This window comes from Choloepus didactylus, chromosome 5 (assembly GCF_015220235.1).
Source record: "Choloepus didactylus isolate mChoDid1 chromosome 5, mChoDid1.pri, whole genome shotgun sequence".
NCBI lineage: Eukaryota > Metazoa > Chordata > Mammalia > Pilosa > Megalonychidae > Choloepus > Choloepus didactylus.
In genome coordinates, this window is record NC_051311.1 from 11,661,009 (window position 1) to 11,680,420 (window position 19,412).

Here is a 19,412-nt window from a genome sequence, read left to right on the forward strand (position 1 = left end):
AAATGTGTGTGGACACATTAATTTGAATGGAAAAATGAAGTTAGGGTTTTTCCTGACAGAAAGTCTGATTTGGATGATTGACATGACGGTGATAGCTAGCTTTGCTAGTTAGGTTATAAGGGAGAAATTTTCTAGAAACTGAATGAACAAAATCTTTATCTCTGAGGTACTGATTGAAATATAGGTAGTATATGAGATAAGATAAAAGGATTTTTATAAAAAAATGCAATGGCAAAGTTCTCAAATTACTAATATTTCAATTTCCCCAATCATTTCTGAATATAATAAATTAAACAAGGTGACTCCAAGTGAGAAAAAAACAAATTACAAGAATACTTTAATAAGTATTGTAAAGCCTTTCTGGTATGATTCCCCCAAAAATGAGGGGATGAATAATTCTAACGACTGAGAAACACATCCTTTTGCTAATTGGATGACTGGAATTTTTTTGCTTCAACAAAACTGAAGGAGTGCTTTGAACTGTCACCTGACAGGACAGTAAAAATATTTACATTGATAGACTGACCATAGGTTTTTGGCATATAATTCTAAGGATGTGCAAAGAATCAAGCAACTCAGCTATAACAAAACTTTTATTTCAACTTTTAATTTATGAGAATGTTATCTCAGTGCTTACATCTATAAACAAAAAATAGAATTAAAGATGAACACTTTTCCTTTTAGAAATAAGTAATGTTAAAACTTTGTATGTTAAGTAACTGAAAAATAATTTGGCTCCTTTAATCTCATTTCCAATAATTGATTCTTTAATAATTATTTATTAAAATTTGTAACATATTTATGTTGTAATCAGAAATATACTACTAATAATTACAATGATAAATCAATCCATGGCATTTAAAAAAATATTTAGGTACCTTGTGGTTCCTGGAAATTAAAAAGAAACTTAAATTTCAACTTAAATGTATACTTTGGTTGCAAAGACATGACAGTTGATCAAAAAATGTCTTCATACAAGAAATATATATTTTATTAACATAAAATTCTGTAAAGTATGCAGAATGGAAGTAAGAGTTCAAGGAATAAACACTATGAAATAACATTTCTGACTCCCTTAAAGAAGAGCTTATTCATATTTTAAAAAAATGAATGGTAGGAATTAAAACATATGGATTTCACTGAATACTTGTAGGAGAGTGATGTTAAAATGCCAGCATTTTTAATATGTCAGAAATTAAATTCTTTGTAACCACTTACAATTAAAATGAAAAAGTTTAGAAGTCCGTTAAAAAATTTGTGAGACAGTACATAATCAGTTTACCTGCTATAAAATCTGGATGATAAAAACAGTCCCTCTTAGGGTTTTTGTGAGAGTTTAATTAATACAGTAATCTGGTCAGTACTACACCCGGCAGATATTAAGTGATTTTCTTAAGGTAGTCCTAGTATCAAGGGTCTGATACCAAATCCTGTGCTCTTTCCCCTAAACTATGCTGTCTCCATGAGTCAGCATTTGCCAAGCCCAGTTTTAAGCTGAGACCAGAAATTCTGCAGTTTCACCCATCAAATTGAAAGTGTTGAGAAATGCGCACCCACGAAAGCAATTATAAAGCAGATTCCCAAATCTTAAGACTGATAAACTTCGTACTTAAACATAACAGAGATACACAAATCCACAGAAACATGTAATGTTAATTTTGTTTTATTTTAGGTATGATGAAACTCAGAACCAATTTTAAAAGTATAGATTCTAGGATTATAATCACAAATTAGAGAGCGCTAGTACAAACAGACAAACATTTAGTATAAAGACTAAATTTTTTTATGTAGCCATGAATATTTTTCTATCCAGAGTAAGTACCCTCAAGCCTCCTCCTATTTTTATCCTCCATTTTTGAAACTTTGTAATACTACTAACTATACAAACAAAAAAGGGATGCCCAGAAGGAACAAAAGATGTTTTGGGTGAATTTTCACTCTGAATACTAAGCTCAGAGAACAGTTCTCTTAACAACTTCATGAATTGCAAAAGGAAGTTGCTATAGAAAGAGTCTGACAAAGTTCTAAACTAATGATGGTGACCTCTGTACAATGTTTTGTTTACTTTGTTAGCACATTATACTCTAGAAGTCAACGAAGTAAATAAAGCAGAGGCAAAACATAATTTTAAGGCTTAATTGTTTAAAAGTCCCAATCCTTCCAATCTCCATCCTTCTTTCCTTAAAGTCATACTTATTGGAGCGTTATTAAAATAAATTCGTACTTCTTATTCCCCACATTCCAGGGAAATACCGCAGCACGGATCTTCTTGGGGTAGGGGAAACACTAAATTTCAGCCGCAACTTTGGTTAATGACAAGGTTACTCTACTTTCCAGATGTGACCTTTTTTTTTTTTTTAGGGAATTTATGTACTACCCAGTCCTTTAAACAGAAAGAAATCATTTATTTATGTAGGGAAGAATAAAATGTGAGCTAAAATAAAGTAAATTTGGGACTGTGAATGGCTTTTTGATATTTCGTCAGAAGGGCAAATGGTCTGGTAATATATTTAAGAATTTACTAGGTAAAACAGTAATAAACAGCATTCTTCTGCATTCTTAAACACTAGTGTGTTACTAATAACAAAAATCCAGTTTAAATATTTTACATAATCTGTAGGATAGCATGACAAATATTTGACAACTAGCATATCTGAATATATTATTCATGCAAGTTATATATAACCAAGAGAAAGGCAGAATATAAAAACTTAGACAGTAGGCACCATAAATTATCTACTCCATTATTATTTAATTAATTTGGAATGCATCTTTAATAACAGCACAAAGATTTACTCTTTGTTTTATGGAACTACCTAGGAGTGCTAATATTTATATTATAGACAAAATCTATTTTTGACACTTATCACCATGAACCACACTCATAATCAAAATAATTTGTTAAGGCTTTATGGAATATTCCTGCAAAAGAAAAAGACCTATAAATGTTAAATCAAAGAAGAAAAGAAAGAAAATTTAATTAAAATTAATGACAAAAGTATCTACTTTATGATTGAATATATATAACACAATTATACTACTTTCAAATAGGGTATTTTGAGGGAATGTTTTAATAATTTGGGATTCATTTTTAAAGTTTGCATTTTAACAGTTCTAGCTGCCTTATGCAACATCATTAAAAGGTCCTGATAGCACCATACTTAAGATCTGGATTTAAGTTTTCCACTTACTCTTTTGCTTCTTAAATTTGATCTGAATCCATTATAGAGGAGTAGATTTAAGTCTCAGGGAGCATGCACTTTTAGTCACCTAGAAGCAAATTTCCTTGTTTACTACAATTCAACTTCACTTTGGCCTTTTCCAATCAGGGAAATTTCAAGTAAAACTTCTGAGTCTCTTGCTTGTTGTGACATCAATATTCATAATTCTTATCTGGTTTATAGACAACCTATGATTTTTGTCTATCTTTCTCTCTTCTGCTTTCTGTCTTGTGGGCAATGCAAAGCAGACTCTGGTAATTAATAATGAAACTCAAAATAGATTTGCATTTCTATAACTTTAGTAAAAGATTTACTAGAAGTTCAAATCATCACTCAAGCACTTATTTTTTGGATTATCTGTAGCTTATATATATTACCCTTATAGAATGGAAAATATGCTATATTATGAATCTTTAAGTTTATATTACTTTAAATGTAAATTTCTGACTTTTAACATAGCACCCTATATGTCTAGGTACTTAAACATTCAAGAAGGGCAAGATAAAAGAGGAAGAAAAAGACTAAATTCAGGACTCACAAATGCAAAAACCAGTGTCACAAGAGTTTACTCAAAGACTACAGTAAGAAGGAAAATGTCGAGAGAGTACCTGCACATCCCACTTCATCTGCTTGAGCTTCAGGCCCCAGGATTTCTTGTCCTTCCTTTCCTGCTGAAATACACATTCCAAAGAACAAAGGATTAAAACAGATCCATGTGTCATAAACATTTTAACTTTTAAAAATATTAAAATACAACTTTCAGTAGAGATTTAACTTGTGCTTTTTTCTTTTATAAGGATGGCAATGTGTCCTTGAAAATTAAAGCTTTTTAAAGCAATTAGGTAGATGGGTTTACCAAACTCACAAACATGTCCTAGAGAAGCAAAATCAGTGCAGGTTTATATATGATCTTGGAACTACACATATTTTGGAATTATAAGAGTCCTGGGACTTTAGTATTTTTTAGGAGAGGAGTTCTACCTATAGCTGGTAGGATTCTTTTCTCATCTCTAAGTTCTGTGCTAGATGTTTTATAAACTTTTTTCCTTTAACCTTTAAAACAACATATTGTGTAAGTTAAAAATAAAATACAACAACACTTGAAGCTTGGAGAGGTTAGGAAAGCTGCCCAAGGACAACCAGCTGTTAGGTGAGGGAAGTGGAATTTGAAGGTCTGAATGGCTCCAAAGCCCACTTTCCAGCACACCCTTGGTTGTCTGACTTGAGGACCAGAAAACTAGAAAGAAGACTGGGCCAAATTTCATTGTGCCCAGAGTAAAAACTTAAAGCACTATACTTTTTCCTTCACTCTATTCATTATACTAACTACTGATAAAAGGTAATAAACCATATAACTGATACTGAAAAATATTCTTAAATGTCTATTCCCCTGCCCTACCACTTCTATGTCCAAAGTGGGCTAACTGTAGAATTCTATACAGAAGAGGTTCCAAGTAAATATTTTGGCATATAAATAAATTCTTACTTTTTTTGGCAAGCAGAAAGTGAGCTTTATAAATTCAGCTACACTTTCTTTATTATGATAGTTTATTAAGAACATGTGCATTTTTGAAAGACATGAAAGAGTTAAAAATTGCTCTCTTTAAACTAGTAGGAGAGTATGTATCATAATTATGATCAGAATACTTATAGCTACCTCATACTAAACACAGCGTAGTTATCTGCATCCAAATCAAATTCCATTAAGTATGTCAACCAAAAATCTTGATTTAGATTTCTCCCAAGCTTGACTGTCAGATTGAGAACTAGAGCACTAATCAAGCAAAATCCATGCATATGAGTTAAAGCACGTTATTTCTTTAAGTGTCTTGGATTATTGAGTGGATTTATTCAGCAATTTTCTTTTTCATTAATTTTTACATTAGTACTTCAAGTTGATCACTATATGAAAAATAATTAAAATATGCATAAATCTCTTTAGATCCACATAGAAACATTATAATTTAAATAATCCTTTCAAGAAAATAAGAGAGGAACACTTCTCAACTCATTTCATGTGGCCAGCATGAGCCTGATACCAAAACCAGACAATTTTAATTCAAAAAAGAGAAAGCTATAGACCAATAACCCTCATGAATACTGATACAAAAATGTTCAGCTAAATATTAGCAATTGAATCCAGCAATATATAAAAAGACAACGACCAAGCAGGTTTACCCAGAAAATCCAAGGCTGGTTCAAGACTGATGAAAACCCATCAGTGCCCTCCACCATATTAACTGGCTTAAAAAGCAAAACCACATGATTATAGCAATTGGTGCAGAAAAAGCATTTGATAAAGGGCATCTACAATAAACTTACAATTAACATTACACTTAAAGGTAAAAGACTGAATGCTTTCTCCCTATGATTAGAAACAAGGGATGTCCATTCTCACCACTTCTATTTAACATCTTGCAACAAATCAATAAAAAGAAATAAAAGGCATAGAGATTGCAAAGGAAGAAATAAAACTTCCCCAAGTGCAAAGGACAAGACTGTCTATCCAGAAAATCCCAAGGAATTTACACAAAAATTTCTAAAACTAGTAAATCCACAGGATACAAGGTCAACACATAAATATCAATCATACTGCAAATATATCGTCAATTAATAATCTGAAACAAAAAATACCATTGACATTATGCTCCTCCCCCCTAAAAGACATTCTCTGATATAAATCTAACAAAACAATTACATGATCTGTGTCCTGAACCTACAAAATGCTGATGTCAGAAATCAAAGACCTAAATAAATAGAGAAACATACCATGTTCATGAATTGTAAGACTCAAAATAATGTAGATGTTAGTTTTCCCCAAATTGATCTATAGATTTAATACAATTTAAATAAAATTCCCAGAAGGATTTTAAAAATATATAGACAAGATTATTCTAAAATTTATGCAGAAAGGCAAAGGAATTAGTAATAGTCAAAACAATTTGGGGAAAAAATAAAGCTGGAGGAGTCACATTAATCAATTTTGAGACTTACTATAAAGCCACAGTAATCAACATCATGTGGTATTGACAAAGGGGCAGGCACATAGATCAATGGAACAAAACAGAGTCCAGAAATAGGCCCAAACAAATAGGAACAATTAATTTTTGACAAAGGTGCAAAGGCAATTAAAAATTAAAAAGATAGGTTTTTCAACAAATGGTTGTGGCACAATCAGACATGCAGATCCAAAGATGAACTTTACCTTAACCAGACTCACACCTTATATAAAAATTAACTCAAAATGGATCAAGGGAACTAATGTAAGATTGAAGAAAATATAGGAGAAAATCCTGGTGACCTGGTATTGGACAAAGAGTTCTTGGACATGACACCAAAAGCATGACCCATAAAAGGAAAAACTGATAAACTGGAATTCATCAAAATTAAAAACTTTTGTTCTGTTGGAAAGGAGAATGAAAAGACAAACTAGAGACTGAGAGAAAATATTTATGAATCACAAATATGAACAACTCTTAAAACTTAATAATAAAACAAATAACCCAATTAGGAAATGCACAAAAGATGTGAACAGATACTTCACCAAAGATACACAGATGGTAAATAAGCCATTAGGGAAATGCAAATGAAAACCATGATGTTACTACACACCTATTAGAATTGTGAAAGTAAAAAATACTGACAAAATCAAATGGTTGTGAGACTGTTGAGAAAATGGATCTCTCTCACATTGCTGGAGGAATGTAAAATGGTACAGCCCTCTGGGAAAGTGTCTGGCAGTTTCTTACAACGTTAAACATACTGTTATCATATGACTTAACAATCCTACTCTTAGGGATTTGCCCTAGAGAAGTGAAAATTTCTGTTCACAAAAAACATGAATACTAATATTTATAGCAGCTTTATTCATAATCTCCCCAAACTGGAAATAATCCGTATCTCCTTTGATAGGTGAATGGATAAAGAAACTGTGGTACATCCACAAAATGGAATCATGCTCATCAATAGAAAGGGAGAAATTATTGATGCATGCAACAACTTGGATGAACCACAAGGGCGTTATGTTGAGTGAAAGAAGCCAGAAACTATGTTTCACACTTTACGATTCCATTCATGTGACACTCTTGAAAAGACAAAACCATAATGTCAGAGAACAGATCAAGGCTGCCAGCGGTTGTGGTGCAGGAAGGTGTGATCACAAAGAGGTAGCCCGAGGGCGTTCTTTGGTGATGGAACTGTTTTGTAGCCTGACTGTGGTGGTAGTTGTAGGAACACATGTACAGGTATACGTGCATGTGTGTGTATGTGTGTGTGCTTATATATGAATGTATATGTGTGTGTTACAGCTCAGAGAACTGTTCTTCACCAACAAAATAGTCCATTTTAACTATGTTAAATTAAAAAAGAAAGATACCTGAGTTATAACACAGAAAAACAATATGATATTTACTTTTCTGGGTGCTATCTAATTCTATAAGTGGAAATGTGAAGAATTAATAGGGGTGTTCATAAATTTTTAAAACCATTTTAATGTTTCATCTCAGTTATTTGAGAAACCAATTGATAGTAATATATAATGTTTTTGCATTTAATCAATTCATAGAGTAATAGGAAAATCAAATTCAGCAATCCTGTGAGTACTTCTTTAGGAAAAGGAATAAGGAGGCGGCGGATCAGAACAAAGGCTTCAGTCAATTTGGTGTAGGGTAAGACCCTGGCGGAACCCTGGGAGAGTGACCTGCTCCCTCTTCGAGTTTCCACATCTGCAAACCTAGGACGGTACCTGCCGGGACTGCTGTGAAGACTGAGTGAGAATGTACCGAAAGTACTCAGCCCAGTGCCTCCCTAGCACAAAGCAAATGCTCAATAAGTAACGGCCATTACTATGGATTTGAGAAAGATATCCTACTGTTTGGAGACTCCCACAATTATCTTTATTACATGTAGTATGTGGAGATCATCTTGTCTCAAACATTTTTACCTCAAATTAACTCACTAAATTTTAAGAGCAAGTAAAAGTGGATTGCCCGTAAGGTGGATGCTTTAATTAACTAATGAATCCATTCATCCATTTGCCCACTCACTGTCTGAGAGCCAACCAGAAATTGGCCTAGGTGCTAAAATGCACAACTGAAAAGACTTCACTACCAACATTCTAGAACCTAGTTTAATGGAGAGACACACAAAGATAATCACACTAATACAAGTGCTACAACAGAGATATGTGCCCCTGAATTGTAGGATCACCTAATTACTTTCTCTTTTTCTAATAAGGTTCTGAAGGAACTAAGGTAACAAACATGACATATGTTCTTACTACAACAGGAATATCAAGGAAGTAAAATAAGCAAAGTAAATAACATGCATTTTCAATCACCAATACACCTGCATTATCATGCCTTTTATCTCTGAGCCAGCAAGAAAAAAATTCATTTACCTAAAAGACTATATATAGGGCTTGCTAAGCATTTTTACCCCTCACTAGTCAAGCAAATTGTCAAAAGCCCCAAATCAAAAGCTCCTTCAGGATTCTTGGTGATACAGAAGTTAATGGCCTGGCTTCCAGAGTTTGCCTGGGTTAAACCCCAGATGACACTTATTGGCAGCATCTCTTGGACAAGTTACTTAATGTTCCTCAGTTTCCTCATCCATAAAACAGGGTTATGGTATTGTGAGGATTAGATGAACTAATATCTGCAAAACATCGTTTAGAACATAGCTTGACACACAGAGAGTGCTCTGTATATAAAATAATAGCTACTATTATTATTAAAATTGGTCAGTGTATGTGGGTGAGTTTTTGCCACAGGGTGTATGTGATAGAATAATGCCCCCCCCCCCCAAGGATGTCCACAGACTAGCCCTTGAACCTGAGAATATGTAATCTTAAATGGCTAGGAACTTTGCAGAGGTGATTAAGATCTGATTACAGACTTTGAGATGGGGAGATTATCCTGGATTATATGAATGGGCCAATTAATCACAAAGGAGGAGGCAGAAGAGTGAGTTCCAGAGATGAAACAGAAGTAAGAGACAGTCGAAGCTCAAGAGGGAATTGCTGTTGCTGCCTTTAAAGACGGAGAAAGGGTCTCTTGTGCCAAGGAATGTGGGTGCCCTCCAGGAGCAGGGAACAGTCCTTCCTGACAGTCAGCAGGGAAACAGGGACCTTGGTCTCACAACCACAAGGAACTGAATCCTGCCAACAACTTGAAAGAGCAAGAAACAGCCGCTCCCCTAGAACCTCCAGAAATAAGGCAGCCCTGCCAACACTTTGATTTCAGCCCACCAAGACCTGGGTCAGACTTCTGACCTACAAAACTCTAAGAAAACAAATTTGTGTTGTTTAACCTGCTAAGTGTGTGGAAATTTGTTATGACAGCAATAGAAAACTAATATAGGTGGTTAATCTTTAGAGTAGAGAGAAGAATGAGGATCACAGCTATTTGCTGGCTAGATAAGGAGACTGCTGTGCAAAACTCAATAATTGTTTCCCATTTGGTACTTCAGTCTCATCATATAACAGGAATCAGAAAACCCCCAATCGCCTGGATCCTAGCCTTGTTGAAGGCTGTGGGAAATTCAAAGGAGCAGATGATCTAACTGCCCTCAAGGTGCTCCTAAGTCCAGGGGGTATGTACCTTGCCTATGAAAATCACAGATCTGAGAAAAGCTCATTTTAAAATATAAAAATGAAACATAAAAATATAAATAAGAGAAGTAACTGTGAAATGTAAAAGTAGAAATTTAAAATAAAATTAAAAATTGGAGATTGAAAATCAAATAGAAGGGGAAAGGAAGATGAAACAGAAAAGAGTTCAGGGCTTAACAGAAGTACCACATGATAAGGGATTTCTATGAATGGGTGTTGATACTGGTATGAAATTATCTCCCTACTATTCTGTGTAATTCATGTATGGATATATTTAAAGTATATATTTCTGTTGTATACCTATAAGAAAAAGGAAGCCACAAGGCATACATTGGGTTTGGAAACCTGGCTTTCCCATTTATTTAATGTGGTTCCATTTATTTAATCATTAAATTAATTATTTATTATGTCCCATTTATTTAATTTTGGGAAGATATTTATCCTCTCCAAGAATCTGCTTACTTATTTGTAAAATGGAGCTAATACCTATCTCATATAGCTGTTATAAGAATGAAAAGAAATAATAAATGGGAAAACAGCAGTAAGCCTGGTACAAGTACACTTAGCAGGTATTACGGGTTGAATTGCATCCTCCCAAAAGACATGTTCAAGTCCTAAGCCCTGGTCCTGATTTGTAAATAGGGTCTTTAAAGGCGTCATTAGTTAAGATGAGGCCAAACTGGTGTCCTTAGAAGAACGGGAGAACTGGACACAGACACGGGGAGAACACTGTGTGAAGACTGAGGCAGAGGTGAAGTTCAAGGATCTGGGAAACCACCAGAACCCAGGAAGAGACAAGGAAGGGTTCTCCCCTTTAGACTCTGGCTTCTAGCCTCCAGAACTTTGAGCCAATAAATTTCTGTTGTTTTAGCCACCAAGTTTGCAGTATTTTCTTATAGAAGCCCTAGGAAACTAAGATAGTAAGTATTCTTTTTCTTAGCCAATAAGTAAGAATTGGGAATGCAACTGGATGTTCATGTATACTGTCAGCCTTCCAAGTCCTCTCATTGGTTTTAGCAAAGAGGCATGTCTCTCAAAACCCAAAACAGAACCGAATAAAAAAGTCCTAATGAAAGCTGGAATTAGCCTGGATGATCCTTGCCCTCAAAGTGCAAGCCATTGAAAGCAGCTCTGAAATGGTGGGAAGTGATCTGCACCTACAAGAGGGGGCAGAACAGGAGGAGATACAGGAACTTGCCTGAGTCCTCTGGGGCTGGACGTCAGTCGTTCTATTAGACAGGCTAAGCCACGGGGCCAGAGATCTAAGATCAGTCCTATGGCAAGATGTAAGCTGAATTATTACTATGCTTCAGTATTACTCCTTTTTTTCCTATTACTATTTGTTAAGAAAAGCATTTCTGAAAATTTCAACTTTTTTTCAGGTATATTAATGGAACTCAAGAAAAGGTTGGTTTGCTTCATTTAAATCAGAATTCTTTTCTGACTTTTAAATTTGAAGCGATTTTAAACTTACAGAAAAGCTGTAGGAGGAGGACAGAGTACCTTAGCCCAGCCCAGCTCCCACTACGGAGAAGAGCTTACATAATCCTAGTACTATTGTGGAATACATGAAATTAACATTAATACAACACTATAGTTAATTTATAGACCTTATTTGAATTTCATCAGTTTTCCCACTACTGTCCTTTTTTCCTGGTTCAGGATCCAATTCAGGATCTCACAGTGCATTTGGTTTGCATGTCTTCACAGTCTCCTCTGATATTTGTCAAGGCAATTTGTCAGCTTTTTACAAGTTGCTTTAGCCTTTTTTTTTTTTTTTTTTTCAAATGACCCTGACATTGACTGATGCATGTGAAGAGTATTGGTCAGTTATTTTATAGGATGGCCACCAATTTGGGTTTCTCTGATGTTTTCTAATGATAGACTGAAGTTTGGCATTTTGAGGAGTATCACTGATGTGATGTTGTGCCCTTGTCAATGTATCATACCAGGGGCACATGATGTCAATAAGTCAGTTACTGAGATGTAATAACCTTGATCTTTTGGTTAGGGTAGTGTCTGCCAGGTGTCTTCACACTACTTAGTATTTATCTCTTTGTAATTAATAAATATCTTGTGGGGAAATACTTTGAGATTATGCAACTATCCTTTTTTTAATAATTATTCTTTCACCTACTATTTTTAGCATACATTAACAGTTCTTGCCTGTACCAGTTACTGTTGTGTTCATCTAATGGTGACTGTCGATTTTCCGAGTTACTTAATTTATAATTGGAATAATACTATAAAGAGGAACTGCTCCTTCTCCACAGTGTGTATTTATTTATTTATGTATTTATTTATTTACTTATTATATCAATATGGGCTCATGGATATTTATTTTATTTTATGGATTATAATCCAACACTACTATCATTACTCGTTTTGTTTCTAAAACAACATTTGGCCACTGGGAAATCTTTTTGACATGCCCTCATCTTTTTTTTTTTTTTTAAGCACTTTTATACTTAACTGGTAAAAGATACTTCTGTCTCAGCTCTGCAATCAAGCATTTCTAGCAAGGAACCTTGTTACCCTTCATTAGAGAACAGCAATTAAACTGCAGATCTGGGCACTAGTTGTGCTCATTGTTACTGGGTGTCCTTTCTTCTGTGCCTTCTCAGCAGAGCTAGGAAACATACATACATACAATGACACCTGTATATGCCCCATCTATATTTCTGCATCCATCTATTTTTACATATATTAAGAACCACGAGTTTATATTGATGACTTCAATTCTACCTGAACACCATAGGGTTCATTCTAGACTTCTGGCATTCCCTTATTTGTAACTTCTTTCTCTAACTGTGAGAAACGTGAGCCTCTTTATCCCTAGGGTATTTACTTATTTTTTTCAATTTTATGCCCCCCAGTCCTGTAGACGTTCAAGTCCTAACCCCCAGTCCTGCAGATGGGAACTCATTTCTATATAGGATCTTTGAAAGTCAGGGTGAGCCTTGATCCAGTGTGACTAAAGTCTTCATAAAAGAAAGAAAATCTAGATAGACACGGACGACTGAGGAGGAGACGGAAGGAGAAGATGGCCATGTGACGGAGGCAGAGACTGAGTATGAACTGCCAAAAAGCCTCCACCAGAACACTACTGACTTCAGAGAAAGCATGGTCTTGCCAATTCCTTGATTTTGGACTTCCAGCCTCCAAAGCAGTGAGAAACTAAATTCCTGTTGTTTAAGCCAAGTAGCCTGTGGTATTTGTTTTAGCAGCCCTGGCAAATTAAGACAACACGTAAAGTCACTTCAGAATAACACACATACTTCTGTGAGAAATACATTCATTGAGGAAAACTAGGAACAGGGTAGTAGGCTTGGGGGTACTGAAACTTCTCTGTTTACACTTCTGGGATAGCTTCCCTCTACAACCATGGTAATGTTTCCTATACACAAGATATAAATAATAATTTAAATCACCCAATAGATGGGGAGAAGACAAAATGGAATGCAAAGAGTATCAAGCGAACCTAACTGTATTACAAATGGATTACATAACATATTGAAAGGAGTAGAGAAGAAAAGAAATAACCTAAGTAACTTTGGAAAACAATATTTTGACTATATACTATAAGGCTAAAAACAAATATAACTGTGAACACTGTACTCTAGGTAAAAAATTTATTTTCTTGGGATTTTTAAAGAGGAAATGTACAAGTGAGGTTCAGCATGGGGGGTGCTGGGGACTGGATCATGTCCCCCACAAATAGCATGTTCAGGTGCCAACCCTTGGTCCTGAGGGTGTGACCCATTTGTAAAGAAGATCTTGGAAGATGTTATTAGTTAGAGTGTGCCCAAATTGAATAAGGATGGATCTTAATCCAATATGGCTGAAGTTCTTAATAAACAAAAGAAATTGGACATGGAAAGAGAGGCCAAGGGAGCAGCCAGAAGCCGCAAGACAAGGAATCCAGAAGAGAAAGGAGAGGCCACCACTGAATGCACTCCATGTGACAGAAAAGCCAAGGGACTTCAGAGACAAGGCCAGCCAGAAGATATAGACCTGAGGAAGAAGGAAGCTTCTGGCCTCTGAAACCATGAGCCCATAAATTCCTGTTGTGAAATCAACCTATTCTATGGCATTGGTTTCAGCAGCCAGGAAACTAAAACAGAGGAAAGCCCAACCCCCTTAATTCATGGCCTCTCTTGGAAGTGCTTAAATATTAGTGCTGTGTTTAGTGCAAATGGAAATGAATTCCCTTATAAGTAGATCTAAGTGAAACTCTGAGGATTGTCTGGCTCAGCTTTTTCATTCTACAGAGGCAAAAGTGGAAGTCAACAGATTCAGAACTAGAAGCCATGTGCTAAAATTTTTCTACATCACACTCCATTTCTGATTGAAAGAGGTCCAAAGAGGAGGATGAACTGAATCTTCAGGAATGAATATGATTTGATTCACTGCTTAGTTATATAGTGATTGATGCATTCTTTGCACAGATTACTTATCATATTCTAACCTATATCCCAAAAGTCTTATTACTATGGACTATAAAATCAGAGCTGTAAATATTTTTTTATCATAGAGAATTTCCCAATGCCTTGGCAGTTTTGTAAACATGTAAACTTCTGTAGAGTTCAATAAACTTCTTGTGAGAAAAATCTTGAAGAAACTATTACTTTGGACAATTTTTTAAACTCAATATAAAGACATTAAAGAAGTTTCTAATATGTTAAACCAATGTTTTATATTAGATTGGTTTTATATCTTTTGCTTTTAACTGAAAGTATGAGGGGCCTGTGAAACAGGTGTCTCAAAAGTAAGGGTGTATATATTAAAAAAAGGTTTAATTGAAACAAGCACGAGAGTTTCTGGCTGACCCACAAGAAGCCTTTGCAAGATGGGTGTAGATATGTTGGAACACTGCCGAGTTACTCTTCTTCCCTACAAAGAAGACTTAAAGTTGACAGCATTTTAAGAGAAGATGACTGAATTACCCTGTAAATTTTGTTATTTTGGGTTTTGAATATGTCCTAGTTTACTCAATGCCCACAATAAAAATATTGTTTCTTCTATACAACCTTTCTTTAAAGAACTTGATCCTGATTTGCGATGTTATTCACAGATAAGAATAGTTTTTTGAAGATACGTATTACATACCAAACTTTCAATAGCGTATTAGATTTCCAAAATCATCTAGACCTAAGATTTATTCTAGCCTACAGATCTGTGAATGTCTGGTTCATGTGCTGGTCTCCAGAACAGCTGAATGTCACTGAATAAACATGTCACTCCCGTGTTTAGTATTCGCCCTTTTGCTTTAAGTGCTTCTAAATCTTTAAAATAATGATTGGGCATACATGGTGTGATCCCCCTTAGCCAAGCAACTTTAAAGGCCCTTTGCCTCACTATCTCTTGCTCATCTTCAACTAACTAGACAGAAAACTCTTCACTGGGCAACTGGCCTTCTAACTTCCTTCTGAAAATCTAAGTTGCAGCTCTTCTTGCTTCTCATCAAAACATTATTTATCTCTTCTTTTAATAGCAGAAAATTTTACATATCCCTGTCTTCTGCAACTTATAATAGTGATATGATAAAGATATTTCCAACATTTTTTTTTCCCATTGGGTAGCAGTTCATTATCAGGATGCACAAAACAGTAAGGAACACAGGAAGAGCTGCACAGACAAGTCTCAAGAAAAAACAGAACCTGAAGAGAAGTATAAACCCAGTGGAGTGCTACCAAGTAAGCTGTTTCCCCCTTTAGAAGAAGCTTCTCTTGTAACTAAAGTTCTCTGTTTCTGCTTCAAGATCAGGTTGATTTGGTCAACCATCTCCAGTTTGACAACACTAGTTTTTCAAATTCAGCCATGAGGATCATCTTGAGGAGTGATGAATGGATTCAAGGATAGAGGTTCTTTCTAAACTTTCATTTGAATGTATGACTAAGGAACACTTACTGGTAACCAACTAAATAAATTACTACCAGTTATCAACCTTGGTATTCATAAATTAAAATTAATTTGCTGAGGATTCTGAATCAGCATTTTAGCAAGAAGTTTGGGTTGCTTTGCATCACTGGGCAATGTTGCAAATCTTTTGCTATGCTCATTTTCACAAAGATACTTTAAACTCTAGCAATGGGAAAGGATTCTTTTATCTGGTAGAATGCCAGAATTATCTTGAGCTTTTGTGGTTTTCAGTGGCTACTACTGATTTTTTATTTTGGTCAAAATTGCTTACTAAAGGGACCCAGTTTTGGTCCGGTCCAGTTGGTCAGGCAAGATCGTATTAAAAATAATGTGACACACTTGAACCTTTAATCTATTTTTTAATTGGAGGTGGTGGTGGTGGTAAAAGCCTAGCATTAACACTTTATATGGGTTTACAAATGTAGCCTATTCCTGAAAGGAACGAATCTTCAAATGGAAGTTTTTTTTCTTTATAAGCAGTTAGAAAGTTACAATTTTCAGTGCCTGAGAACGTTGTCTATAAAATTCATAGCATACTGCATGTTAAACAAAATGGCTCAAATGAAAATAGTTATCTTAAGGTAGGATTTAGTGTGTAACTCTAACATCCTTTGACTTTGGTATCAAATTTACCAAAAGACTTGGGCAAATATAACTTTTGGGGTAGGTTGCACACAATGTAAGTTAGAAAGTGTTGATGTTTATTACACAATTCATTCACTACCCATACTTATATATATTTTTGCTTCAACTATCAAACATTATTTAGAAAACTCAAGACGATAGTCATTCTATTGCATATGCCCATAATTTTACTTTTTCTATTGTTCTTTCTTCTTTCCTGTTGTTCTAAGATTTCTTTCTTTTAACATTTCCTTTCTGTTTAAAGAACTTCCTGTAGCTATTTGTTTAGGGTATGTCTGTTGGTGACAAATGCTCTTAGCTTTCCTTCATCTGAGAATGTCCCGATTTCCCTTTTGTTCTTGAAGGATATTTTCTGTGTATTACAGAATTGTGGGTTTTTCAGCTTTTGAAAAATGTTAAACCATTTCCTTCTGGACTGCATGGTTTCTCATGAGAAATCAGCTGCCATTCAAATTGTTTTCCTTTACAGGTATGGTATTGTGTCTCTCTCGCTGCATCCGAAATTTTTTCTTTGTCTTTAGTTTCCAGAAGTTTGACTATGATGTGTCATGGTGTGGATTTCTGTGGGTTTATCCTGTTTGGGGTTCACTCAGCTTCTTGAATCTGTTTACGTCTTTTGCCAAATATTGGAAATTTTCAGCCATTATTTCCTTGAATACTTTTGTCAGCCCCACCTTCTTTCTTTTTTTCCTTCTGGGACTCCAACAGCATAGATGTTAGCTCCCTATGGGTCCCTGGGTCTCTGTCCATTTTTTTTTTTTTCAGTCTATTTTCTCCCTGTTGTTCAGATTGGGTAATATCTATTGTTCTATCTTCAAGTTCACTGACTCTTTCCTACGTTCTCTCTATTCTGCTACTGAGCCCATCTATTGAGTTTTTAATTTTAGTTATGTTTCACAGTTTAAACATTTCCATTTGGTGATTTTTTTATATTTTCTATTTCTTTGATGAGTTTGTTTTTTTATTTAGTTTCAAGACTGTAATTGCTCACTGGAGTAATTGTGATGGCTGCTTTAAAGCTTTGCCATAGAATTCTAACCTGTGCATCATCTCAATGTGGGCATCTATCAACTGTCTTTTCTAATTCAAGTTGGTTCTTAGATTGGTAAGTGCTTCTCATTTGAAACATGTACATTTCTGTTATGTTAGGAGACATAGGTCTTAGACACTTGGGCCTGTTTTAGCAGGCCTCCTCTGACACTCTTCTGGTGGAGGACAGCAGGCCTCCTCTCATTACTGGCAAGTAGGGTTGGGAGTCCAGGTTCCCCACTCAGCCTTCATTTCCCACCTGGGAAGAGAGGCTGCTCATTACTACTAGGAAGGGATGCCTTGTTTCTGCTCCCCATGTGGCTTCCACTGACACCATGGGGTGTGTGGGTAACCTTGTCACCACTGGGCGGGAGTGAAGGTCTTGACTGTTCACTGGGAAGGGAGAGGGAGAACACCTTGTTATTGCCAGGTGGGGCTGGAAGTCCCGGCTTCCCATATGGTCTCTACAGACACTATGGAGCAAGGGGGAGACCCTTGTTCCACTTGGTGGAGATGAAAGTCCCAGCTCCGTACGTGGCCTTGTCTGACACTGTGGTAGGGGGTGGAGGTGCCTCATTTCAGCCTGGCGAGGCAAAAGTCTAGGTTCCCCACATGGCCTTTGTTGGAGCGATGGGAGTGAGCTGCTGTTTATCTGTAGTGTGTGGCTGGAGTGGAGCAAGCATAGACTGGAAGTCTTCTGTCTTACTAAGCTGTCCCGTTTCTGGTCCTATCACTGGAGAGAGCAGGGTTTACTTGAGGATTTTGCATGTGTGTTTTGTGTGTTCCTGTTATACAGCATCCAACTTCAGATATATGAGGCCAAAAGAAACCCCAGGGAACTCACTGCCACATTCGTTTAGGTTCAGAGGTCCCTAGCCTGTCTGCCTTCTTCTCTCCTCCTTTCAGAGTCTTCTTATGTTTGTTTTAGATACACTATCTAGGGTTGTTAGCTGCACTGAGCGGGAGGATTAGGGAAAAGTACATCTACTCCATCTTCCCAGAAGCAGAAATCTCTACGGTTCTTTTTTAAACCAGTGATAAAGGATTAAGTGATTCACTTATTTTACTACTTCCTAGAGGCAATATACATGGGCCAAGAAAACACTGCAATCTTTCCGAGTTGGCTGCATTCTCTAATCATGTTTATATAAGAAATGTTTCTTAAGCAAAGAAAGAAAAGTATGACACACAGGGAGTCTTCAGGTAGCTCATATTTTAAAAGTGTATTTACAAAGAGTAGAAAGAATGTCACACAAACAAGGATAAATCTAAGAGTTTAAACCCTGTAATGTTCAAATAGTGTCAGAAAAATTAAAATTGAAAGGGAAATGAGGCTCTCAAAATGCCTAAAGAAAGCAAGGAAGGGCAAGATGATTTTGAGATTGACGGTATAACTGCTGAAAGTTAAAAAATGAGAAGGGAAAATGTCTAACTCATTCATTCATTTGTAGAAGACTTCTTAAACATCTAATAGCTATTGGGCATTAGTGGTAAAAGATAAAGAGTTCAGTGAGATGTAATCTCTGCCCTCAGGGATTTTTTTAGTCTAGTGGAACAGTGTGATAGTAAGCAATCACAATACAGTGTGAAAAACCTATGAACAAGCTATGAACGATGGGAGCTTTGTATTCCACTTACTCTCTGTGTCTGAAGAGGTCAGGCAATGGCTCACTGAAAAGGAAGAGAAGGACAGGACAGGCAAGGAGGAAGAGGATATGCAAAGGTTTAGAGGAATCAGAAGGTATGGACAAGGGAAGTGGTGCAAGATCAAGTACGGGAAGACAATGCTGGGCTGGATTCTAAGGGTCCTTGTCTACCCATCATGCTAAAAATTTGTCTACAAATCTTGTAGGCTACCAGGAACTAGAAGAATTTGTTCAGTTCTTCCCTGCCAGGAATTATGATGCTGAAGAAGCAAAAGGGAGAACCAAAAACCAGAATAGATCATCTACCGTACAAAAATAGTTTGTCTCCTGGCTCATATA

The 19,412-nt window shown here is 35.9% G+C and overlaps 1 protein-coding gene across 2 annotated transcripts in view; it reads right to left on the reverse strand.

Moving 5' to 3' along the window:
- ZEB1 (zinc finger E-box binding homeobox 1) overlaps nt 1–19,412 on the reverse strand; it is a 167,880-nt gene that overhangs the window by 23,551 nt on the left and 124,917 nt on the right. Inside the window, exon 3 of one of the 2 annotated variants that reach the window (XM_037837942.1) lies at nt 3,830–3,889. In XM_037837942.1, the coding sequence (XP_037693870.1) occupies nt 3,830–3,889 (60 nt within the window). Of the gene's footprint in view, nt 1–3,829; nt 3,893–19,412 lie in introns of both variants that reach the window. The other variant, XM_037837941.1, reaches the window with a different exon arrangement.